At 40.3% G+C, this 11,636-nt stretch overlaps 1 protein-coding gene across 1 annotated transcript in view; it reads left to right on the top strand.

The window, feature by feature from the left end:
• The first annotated feature begins 2,353 nt into the window (after nucleotides 1–2,353).
• Nucleotides 2,354–11,636, top strand: part of LOC126416481 (innexin inx3-like) — a 30,793-nt gene continuing 21,510 nt past the window's right edge. The window contains exons 1-2 of the mRNA XM_050084218.1: nucleotides 2,354–2,465; nucleotides 8,031–8,205. Coding sequence (XP_049940175.1) covers nucleotides 8,046–8,205 — 160 coding nt within the window. The 5' untranslated portion in view covers nucleotides 2,354–2,465; nucleotides 8,031–8,045. The remainder of the gene's footprint in view (nucleotides 2,466–8,030; nucleotides 8,206–11,636) is intronic.

The following is an 11,636-nucleotide window of genomic DNA, read 5'->3' as shown; positions in this document are numbered from 1 at the left end:
AAGTTTTGGGCTACCTAATGACAGAAAGAAATTACATTTTACTTTCACAGCTAAAACTGAAATTTTTCTGCGGCAGAAGCCTATACAGACAAACATTTTCTTACGAGCTTCCAGCACGCTGGAATAGCTTGTGAATCAGCGACTTCTGCTAATCAGTACAACGAAAAAACAGTCCAAAGTTGCAAATTTCCCTTTTTTAAAATTCACGTCCAGCCCGAAATTAGTCATCGAGTGAATAAAAAAAAGTGAAATTCACTACTTTGGACTGGTTTTTCGTTGTATTAAACATGTTTTTGATTATGAAATTTTTCTGTCTTGTTTTTGCCCGTAGAGTTTAGCCTTAAACGCCGTGAAAGAAGCGATCGTGATTTCAGTTCTGCAGATTGTTGTTCGCCGTTTTCTAGGACACATTACACATCACAAGACTGTTGTTAGGTTAAATTCGGGGCTGCAATACCCGTCGTCTGGCGCAGTTCACAGTTCACTCACTGGTCACTTGTAATCAGCTGTGGGCAGAGCATTTCCCATTTCCGTCGTATGTCGCGGCGGCCGCTTCAAACATTGCTCCGCATTACACATTAGCAGCACACAGTGTTTGTGTCGCTTATAACCGAGCTGCAGCCGGCAGCGGATGTAGCAGTACTGTAGCAGCAAGTGAAAGATGTCAACTATCAAGTAATTTTAATCGGACTGCAGATATACTTACACCTTGTGCAGACGCCCCTCCCCCCACCAACTCAACAAAAATAGCAAATAACTTTTTAACTTTTTTAAGCAGTTCTTGATATAAGTGAATAAGTAAGCAAAGTATAATGATAAATATTTTATAAACAATGTTTATGACTGAAAACAAATAAACCACGTTTTATAAATAGTATAATTTAATAAGTTATTAATAAGGCAGTACAAATAACCTATTATCTTCTTAGTGCTAGGTGACTTCAACATGTAGCTTAGAATCTCTTCCTTGTAACTTTTTCTGCTGCATATTTCGTAATCGCGCATCAAAATTGATACCTTTAGCAACTCTGTTTTCGATCGACAAAATTTGCAAACCAGAGAGTCATGCTTTACTGATAGTGGAGCTACGGTAATCATTAGTTAGAGTTTAGGAAATCTCCTTTCACATGACGCTGTCCAAGCACACGAAGTTAAGAAAAATCTTGACGCCAAAATGATGGTGGGAGCAGATTTGGAGAATTCGTATTGATATACGAATTTTAGGAATCCTAAAGAATCTCTGTATGTCCATCTTTTTACAGATGGATGCGGGACTCGACTGTTCGATACAGGATGTCAAATTAAATTCTTTTCAACCGTCTAGCTTCCAAATTTGTTTTATTTGGCTACCAGTTTCAGTCGTTTACCTATGCCATCTTCACGTGCTCTCAGACGGTTAATACCGGGTGAACAAAAACTCAGTATAAATTTGAAAACTTGATAAACCACGGAATAATGTAGATAGAGAGGTAAAAATTGACACACATGCTTGGAATGACATGAGGTTTTATTAGAACCAAAAAAAGTATTGCTAGACGCGTGAAAGACCTGTTGCGCGCGTCATTTGGTGATGATCGTGTGCTTAGCAGCCACTTTCGTCATGCTTGGCCTCCCAGGTCCCCAGAGCTGAGTCCGTGCGATTATTGGCTTTGGGGTTACCTGAAGTCGCAAGTGTATCGTGATCGACCGACATCTCTAGGGATGCTGAAAGACAACATCCGACGCCAATGCCTCACCATAACTCCAGACATGCTTTACAGTGCTGTTCACAACATTATTCCTCGACTACAGCTATTGTTGAGGAATGATGGTGGACATATTGAGAATTTCCTGTAAAGAACATCATCTTTGCTTTGTCTTACTTTGTTATGCTAATGATTGCTATTCTGATCAGATGAAGCGCCATCTGTCGGACAGTTTTTTGAACGTTTGTATTTTTTGGTTCCAATAAAACCCCATCTCATTCCAAGCATGTGTGTCAATTTGTACTTCTCTATCTACTTTATTCCGCGATTTATTCAGTTTTCAACTTAATACTGACTTTTTGATCACCGTGTATATTGACGGTTTGACAATATTATTAAACATGTGAGGGCTCCTTTAGTGTCCGGAGAGACACGACGAAAACAAATTATGTTTATATCTCGTGCCACAGAGCAAGTTTTGTTATCCCACGGAGATGGTACCCGGCGCAGGCCGTAACCCCCCCCCCCCCCCACCCTTGCTACACAGCTGCGCTGTTTTTGCTCATTTCTAATCGCAGCGACTGGCGGCAGAGCGATGCAACTTGTCTTCCGTGGCGGGGCGGTGCAGCGGTTTCCGCTAGGGAACGCTCCCTTCCCTGTGGTTGGGCCACGCTGGTGGGGAGCCAGCGAGAACCGCTGCAAAGCCAGTGAGCGGCCAGTAGTGTTCGGTACGCCAACAGCGAAGGACACGTGCTGCACCGCTGCTGGCCTCTCCTCCAGGTACATCGCGCCGGCCCAGCCGCGATCTCTGCAGTTTTGGATTATCTTGTGCTCTAAGTGACCGGCGAAGAAAAGCTGTTGTGTTGCAGTAGGTCAATACTGACGAGACTCTACTTTCGCATTTATGATAAAATGTAACGAAAACTTGGGGTAAATAGAGGATGCTTTCTGACGAATGTGCGATCTGTCACGTGGTGATGTTTTGGCCTCGGTCGTTTCATCAGCAGGCTTTCGAGCTATTGTAGGCTGTACCAAGAGCATTATTTTATACGTGAAGACGCCCAGATGACTGCAATATGGGAGCAGCAACGAGCAGTTTACTCTGAATTTTATGGGACAGTTACCTTTTTTGCGCTGCATGGGCTGCTCAAATTGTGGCGCTATAGCGTGTGTATTTTCTGCATTGCAGTTAAATTCGATTAATTGCAAACATTCCAGCCACTCGCTCTGTAATCTGAGACACTCCTGTTTGTGTGTCGCCTCCCTGTGTGCCTGAAGCAGAACAAAAGCCCGCTGATGAGTCAGTAATTCAACGCAAATACTTATTCGCAACTGTCTGTAATTCCCAAAGCAGTCTCGAAATCTAATGAATTACCGAAGGGGAGTTCTGTTCTTGAGTAGGCTACTTCTTTCAGGTAGAGGTACACTGTCAGGAGCTTACCTAGAACAATATGTAACGGTACAGCACGGCTAAGATAAATTAATTTAGTAGTTAAGCGTAAAATCCATGTTAGTTGTGTGTTACCCTTCTCTCAACAATTATTTACAGTTGCTTGATATTAATTACGAATTAATACCGTCAGAATGAACAGAGCAATCTCGGAAGTGAAGTATTTGTTTACCTCTACTAGCTCGAAAGGGGGCGTAGGTAAGTAAAAGCTTAGCAGCGGTAAGCTGTGGATGCCTGACGTCCACGTGGTGTTTACCGTGGAATTCTTGAACCACAGTGACCAATTGCAGACTTGAAAGCTTCGTTGTAGTGGCGATCCTATCCGTATTGTCAGTTTTATACGTCAAGTCAGGTCACGTTGCCCACGAAACCGCGCGTCCGCGGACTTCATGAGTAGTGGTTCTGATGCAAAAAGGCAATGTGGAAGGGGAAAGCAAAAGATTGCTGTGATGTTTGGCGTTGCCCCATTCCCCGCGCAATAAATGTACTATTTACATGCTATATCGCGGTTTAGCGTTCGTTCTTTCGGACGATTTAGGTAATGGCAGGAGAAAACGGTCAATCTGGTCTACCATTGTTTGTGTAGTAGGCAGATAATGTATTGTCTGAGGAATTGTTGGTGCAGAAGGCCTATTTCCATGATTTCTGTTAAACTCGTGGTTTACGTCCTAGGAATCAACAGGTACTCTAAGATGGTTGGCAGACATTAAGTACGTACGCAGTTGCAGTTCTTGATAGGTCTCCCAGAAAAATAACTGTGTGTGTGTGTGTGTGTGTGTGTGTTTGTGCGCGCGTACCATATGACTTTTAGCTTCCCTGCCTCGAATGCACAGTTATGCGTAGCGTCCGTCCTCGAACTAACATGTTTTAAAATTGCAGCCTTGGCACTATATTGCTGCAAGCAATAGGAACGGTGATTTCCTTACTGTTTCATTAGGTGCTTGTTCAGTTTCCTTTAATTGCGTGGACTAGAAGTTACCCTAGTTGATACTAAAAAAAAAATAAAGCCTCTTGTGGTGTTGGATAATGTGACTTTTTGTAGTTGCCAATAATCAGCCAACTAGATTCGTAAACACGTTCTGTTTGCAGCGATTCATTCAATTTGTAAAGCCGGGTTCACACACGCAACGAAAGTATCGCCACAAGGCAAGTCATTCTGAAGTGGCGCTGTGAGCTACCGTTCACACAGGACGCCTCAAATTCTTCGTAATTGCACAGTTTGCTGTACATATTACTAAATAAGATGTTTTGGAAACATAATAAATGTAAAATATTACTTACCAAAGTGTTTCTCGTCTTTTGTCTCGACTACATGTTTTAAGAACCGGTCTGCAGCTTCAAACCAAGCAAGGCTGGGTTTATAAATACCGTCTGTACTTTATGTTCATTCATGTAAGCATTTTGAATGCTTCGAATTTTTAACTTTGTTGTAGCTGCATCAATTCCAGGTACATATTCACGCATACTGTTTACTATTTCAATTAATGCAGAATCTCTCAAATTTCTGTCTTTGTATGATTCGCTTTTGTGGTTCCAAAGGCATTCTCGTTCTTGATACCCCTCCAAGAATCTCATAATTGTCGCTGTTGACCACTTTTTCGACATATTAATAGCAAACGCACAAACAAAAGCACTATTTGCGAACGAATACGCACTAGAAAGGTTGAATCCAGCCGCGAGGTAGCAATCGAATGACGTTATTCGATTGCGGAGGAGGCCAAATGGCGCAACAAAGTAGAACCAAGTTCAACTTTTTGTGGCGTGACAAAAGTTGCGCTTCTTAAATGGCGCCACCGAAAAGTAGGAGTTCACACATGCAACTACAAAGCAACTACAGTTCGCCATTCGCAGTGGCGATACTTTTGTTGCCTGTGTGAACCCGGCTTAAGGCAACCCTGACGAATTTTATAAATGCTAAATCAGGTTCTTAGAAAGTTCGAAGACTTCAGCGCAAACGTTGGCTAACCTGTAGCGTCGTCCGTCACGAAACAAAAACCTCCAGCAAAAGAAGCAGAGGGTAATTTGAAATGTGTCGCAATATTGCAACTTAATCTGGCAGCATTGTATTATAAATGTAACAGAAATAAATAATTTTTGTGATTGCTCACACCGTTGTATTTACAGTTTCTATAGGACAGTTCGTTGCAGAATAAGCATGCTCATCTACATCTACATGGATACTCTGCAAATCACATTTAAGTGCCTGGCAGAGGCAGATGCTCATATTTGTCGTTACGTATATGTGGACAGGGCTGTAAGTTTAACATATTGCTGGTGAATAGGTTACAACTTATCCCGCCACCCATCCACCCTCTTTACAAAGCATTGCAACATCGCAGTACGAAAATATAAACGTAAAGGTTCCGTGTCACTGCGCCTATTTCAAGTTTCCCGATATTTTAGCAAAACAAACTACTAAAAATTACGCGCTTTGGCCAGATTTTGACGCGTTGTTATGACTCAAAGTATGTGTTTCCGTAATGCACACTACTGAGGTCACTTCCATTTACATTCTTATAACATAATGATTCATGTGTCTACTTCATGTCGACCACACCCCACCCCTTTTACCGCTTTACACTGCTTTAAATGATGCTATTTTCTGATCAACTCATTTCATGACTGTCATGGGTGCATCATCTTTTGTGGTGCATTTCTTTTCCAAAACCGTTCACTTAAGTAGAAATGACCGTATTGTTTTGTTATCGTACGTCCTTCCTATGTTTTATGTATTCATGGAAAAATTGAAATGTACAGTATTAATGTGTCACAATAAATATGGGGCATCAATAACTCTATCGCAGTTTTTAATATGTTATGGTCCTCTAATCATCAGTGGAGTATTTAATAAGTATTATATATTTAAATGAATTGCCATCCTAAGTACTATTTTAAAATAAGATGGGTTTGCTTTTCTCTCTCTGTTCACTTCTGTTAAGAGTGATTCTGCTTCCTGTGTTGTCAGTAAGGTGAAAACATTACTTAGGCTTTGAGATGTCTACATCATTAGGTTTATGGATTTGTCCTGACAATGCAGCAGCTTCTGTACCCAACACTTTGAGGTCTATTTTATTCATACAGATCCAACCATGTTTTATTTGCTAACTTCATAACAATATTTTTCTGGCTAGCTTACTCTAACCAGACTATTATCATTAAAGGTACATTTTTGTCAGGTCTTCCACAGAGGGCAACGCGCAGCTAGTGCAGCAGGTGATCCAACAGCGGCCTCGGGTTTCCGTTCGCCGTGTTGCAGCTGCGGTCCAAATGACGCCAACGTCCATGTATCGTCTTATGCGCCAGAGTTTACATCTCTATCCATACAAAATTCAAACGCGGCAACCCCTCAGCGCCGCTACCATTGCTGCACGAGAGACATTCGCTAACGATATAGTGCACAGGATTGATGACGGCGATATGCATGTGGGCAGCATTTGGTTTACTGACGAAGTTTATTTTTACCTGGACGGCTTTGTCAATAAACAGACCTGGCGCATATAGGGAACTGAAAAGCCCCATGTTGCAGTCCCATCGTCCCTGCATCCTCAAAGTACTGGTCTGGGCCGCCATTTCTTCCAAAGGAATCATTGGCCCATTTTTCAGATCCGAAACGATTACTGCATCACACTATCTGGACATTCTTCGTGAATTTGTGGCGGTACAAACTGCCTTAGACGACACTGCGAACACCTCGTGGTTTATGCAAGATGGTGCCCGGCCACATCGCACGGCCGACACCTTTAATTTCGTGAATGAATATTTCGATGATCGTGTGATTGCTTTGGGCTATCCGAAACATACAGGAGGCGGTGTGGATTGGCCTCCCTATTCGCCAGACATGAACCCCTGTGACTTCTTTCTGTGGGGACACTTGAAAGACCAGGTGTACCGCCAGAATCCAGAAACAATTGAACAGCTGAAGCAGTACATCTCATCTGCATGTGAAGCCATTCTGCCAGACACGTTGTCAAAGGGTTCGGGTAATTTCATTCAGAGACTACACCATATTATTGCTACGCATGGTGGATATGTGGAAAATATCGTACTATAGTTTCCCAGACCGCAGCGCCATTTGTTGTTGAAAATTGTAACTACTGTAATTTCGAAAGTTTGTCTGCCTGAAAATGTACTGTTGTCCCAAGCATATTGCAACAAACGGTGTATTTCTATCGCTGCTCGTTTAGTTTTTATTGCCGTTTCAAATATACCGGTCATTTTTGAAACACCCTGTATGTATGTATGTATGTTTGATACTGGTCACATGGTTATATTGTAAGGGAAGAGGAATGTCTTACTCTGACTTGTTAGCTGAAATTAGGCCACTTGAATTGGGATCTGGTCATTTCACTACCCTCGTCATCCAGAGGAATGGTGTGAGCTGTGCATTTGCAGGAAAGGATCATTCTGGCATCTTAATATTGATCACTGTTTTTTTATTCTAAAAGACAACAGCATCAATCACTAAATAACAAAACATGTTATTGCAGTTTGGGATTAAATACATACAAAGAATATTCAGTTTAGAAGCATTTACTCGGTTCCCCACCTGCTGTCAGCAGTCATGGCATTAACGTACAATGATTTAGAAAAACTATGAAAAAGCCAAACAGCATGGTGGGAATCATTTCTGAGTTCTTGTTATAAAAGGAATGTATCCTAAATCATTCATTTTCGGATGAGCCAATAACTTTATCATGGGTATTCTTCTGGGTGGATGAGTGTACAAAGATAAAACCTTCAGCTTGTACTGAAAACTGGCAATTAAAGATAACCAATATTCAGCTAACAATGTATTTTGCCAGTGTTATATTCTAAACAGTTAAACTTTAAGAATTTCACGTAATGTGATTTTTAAATATTTCACGTGAAGATTTTCCTTTCTATTATGTTCACAGGCTGAATGGGCCACCATGTCTCTCTTGAAAATTGCATCATCAGTTGCAGCATTTGTCAAAGTCAGAGTCTGGGACAAGGAAGTAATAGATACCTTTGACTTCAGACTTCATTATCGATTCACGTGTGCTTTTTTGTTCCTCGCAAGTGTATTGTGCACAGCAACAAGTTTCCTTGGTATGTATCACTATTGTAACTTTGGTAATACTTCTTATCTCTGCACTTTCACCTTCAAAGTTAGATTGTTTAATTACTTATTGATGGTTGTTAATAGACAGGAACAATATCTTATAAAACATGCAGCCTTTCAGACACTGTGAAATAAATTGCACATTCACTATAATGAAGTAAGTTAGGATGGAAAATCTGTCATTGAGATTCTCATAAATATCGCTAAATGTAAATGTTAAAAAAAAAAAAGCTGCATAGCGAAGCCCTTTTTAGCTTTATGCACTCAGTGAAACATGAGAATTGATGCAAAATATTGAACATATTTCTGTAAGTGCTGTAATTTGGTTTCATGAAATTGGGCTCATTCAAGTAGTTAATAATATAGTTAGCACATCAGATTTTTCTGTGGTTAAATTGTATGCATAAGACAATTTGAACAATGATTTGGTCTAAATAGTTGCCATTAACCTTACTTCAAACAACAGGTAAGATTCACGTATGAAAGAAATTGAGTCTTTGGAATTACTTACTGAACAATATTCTTGCTGTGGAGGCAGTCACCACTTTAGTTATTAAAGAAGCCCAGACTAATTTTAAAATAGAGCTACATAGATGTATCCCAGATTACTGTACATTCTTATTCAATATTTTACAATATTTTAGCTAAACATCTAAACTATGTTAAAATACACACTGTTTCAAGACAATTCAGTGTTCACCAGAATGAAACATAGAAACTTTGAGTAAATTACATTTAGAATTAGGTTTTTATTTTCAAATTAATCATCTGATTTTACAAGAGTATATTTTTAATATGAATTTGCATACAACCTTGGAGTCCCTACTTTATGCAAGTAAGTTTATTCATGAACTTTCATTTACCTTTATCAGATGCTCAACAAGGCCTTCAGCAGATGCATAACAACATCCCAAGAAGTCACTCATATTATTGTGAGCATATCTGGAGTTACTGCTTTCACTGTTATTGCTCCTTTTGATATGAAAGTTAAAATTTACGTGTTTTTATCCTCATTGCAGAAAACAGTTTTGTGAAATCAGTTGTATCTTTTCGAAACACTGTTTGTACACATTGCATGAAAAAAAAGTGAAGCACCAAAAAGACATTGTCTGATGTTAATGTGTAAATGAAGGGGACTTGTGTTCAGTACATGCCATCTAAAAATGAGGAATGGACTCCCTCCATTAGGGTATCATCCCTGCCCCATTGATACTAAACTAGAATCAGTCACACTATCCCTAGTAGAATTACCATCTCATGTGTAGGCTGCCATTAACACAACACCACAAATGGTTGCATTTGGAGTGGTGTCATCCAGGAAGCATTGGTTGCTGATGAATGATATTGCATTATATCCAGTGATGAGTTGCAGTTGTGAACTATCCCAGATGATTTTCATCAGTGACCTGGGATGAGGTCCCATTCTTCTAATGTAGGAGGGGTGCAGTAGCATTTCTCCTAGCACCCTGGTGTTGGGAGCCATTGAGTAAGACTTCCTGTAAAGGCTGGTAGTAATTCTGGGAACTGATGACACAACAGGATGTTGTGGACAACCTGTGTCCTCTTGTTACCTCTTGTGACAGTATCAAGGGGCTATTTTTCAATGAAACTGCTTGTCTCAATAAGGGGCGTCTCTGATATGAACCGTTTGCATGATGTTGAGGTACTCCTATGACTAGCAGGATCTACATCTACATAGATACTCCAAAAGTCACTATATGGTGTACCATACTAGTCATTTTCTTTCATGTTCCACCTGCAAATAGTGATGGGAAAAACTGTCTATATGCCTTCGTATGAGCCTTAATTCCCTCTTGGTCCTTACATGTGATATATGTTGTGAGCAGTAGAACTATCAGTGTCATTTTAAAATGTCAGTTCTGTAAAAATTTTTAATAGTGTTCCTCAAAAAGAATGTCACCCTCCCTCCAGAGATTCCCATTTGAGTTCCTGAAGCATCTGTAACATTTACGTGTTGCTTGAACCTACCAGCGACAAATCTAACACCCTGCCTTTGAATTGCTTCAATGTCCTCCTCCAACCTGACCTGGTATGGAGCCCAAACATTTTAGTAGTCTTAAAGAATAGGACACTCTGGTGTCCTATGTGTGGTCTCCTTTACACATGAACTATACTTTCTGAAAATTCTCCCAATAAACCGCAGTCAACCATTCGCCTTCCCTACCACATCTATCACAAGCTCATTCCATTTCATATTGCTTTTTAGCTTAATGCCTAGATATTTAAGTGACTTGACTGTGTCAAGCAGTACACAACTAATGCTGTACCTGAACGTTACAAGTTTGTTTTTCCTATTTGTCTGCAGTAACTTAAATTTTCCCCCATTTAGAGCTAGCTGCCTTTCATCACATCAACTAGAAATTGTGTGTGCCATCTTGTATCTTCCTACAGTCACTCAACTTAGACACCTTACCACACACAAGACCGGCATCGGAAAACAACTGCAGAGTGCTGCCTACCCCATCTGCCAAATCATTTAAGTATATAGAGAACACCAGAGGTCCTATCACACTTCCCTGGTGTGCTGCTGACGATACCCTTGTCTCTGATGAACGCTAGACATTGAGGACAACATACTGGGTTCTATTACTCAAGAATCTTAGCAGCTTATTCCATATGCTTGTACCTTTGTTAACAGCCTCCAATGGGAAACCATGTCAAGTGCTTTCTGGAAATCTAGAAATAAAGAATCTATTGCTTTTCATCGATAGTTCGCAATATATCATGTGGGAAAAGTGCAAGCTGAGTGTTGCATGAGCAGTGCTTTCTAAAACCATAATTTGTGAACATAAGCGTCTCAGTATCAAGAAAATTTATTATAGCTTAACTGAGAATAAGTTCAAGAATTCTGCAGAAAACTTAAGTTACGGATATTGGTCTGTAATTTTGTGGATCTGTTCTTTTACCCTTCTTTTGCACAAAAAACAGGAATCACTTAAGCTTCCTTTTATATGGGACTTTGTGCTGGACTAGATATTCACAATAAATACAGGCTAGGTAAGGTGCCAATGCTGTAGAGTACTCTTTGTAAAATGTCTAGCTGCCACACCAGACTCGTCGACAAGGGACTCGCTGGAAGCCTTAAACCCGCTTAGCGATTGTACGTAGGACCAGAATATTCTTGGGTTCTCAGCCAGATCTTTTGCTAAGGTGTCACGGTGTTAGAACTATGCTTTGTGAACAGATCTTTTCACATATGCATGAATTTCTACTAACCTGTGCTTGTCGTCATTTGCGCATTCTCTTTTGACCGAGAGTGTCACAGCCTCTGCTTGGTCAGCATTTTCTGAGCTTCATTATTAAACTACTTACTAGGCACATAACTTTCCAGACCATGATTTATAATCTGCTTGAACTTTGCCCATAATCTCTCTGTATTCATCTTACTGGAACTAAA

The sequence above is a fragment of the Schistocerca serialis genome, chromosome 8, assembly GCF_023864345.2.
Source record: "Schistocerca serialis cubense isolate TAMUIC-IGC-003099 chromosome 8, iqSchSeri2.2, whole genome shotgun sequence".
Taxonomy (NCBI): Eukaryota; Metazoa; Arthropoda; class Insecta; order Orthoptera; family Acrididae; genus Schistocerca; species Schistocerca serialis.
Note: the sequence above shows the minus strand (reverse complement) of the source record. Positions and strands in the feature narration are given on the sequence as shown.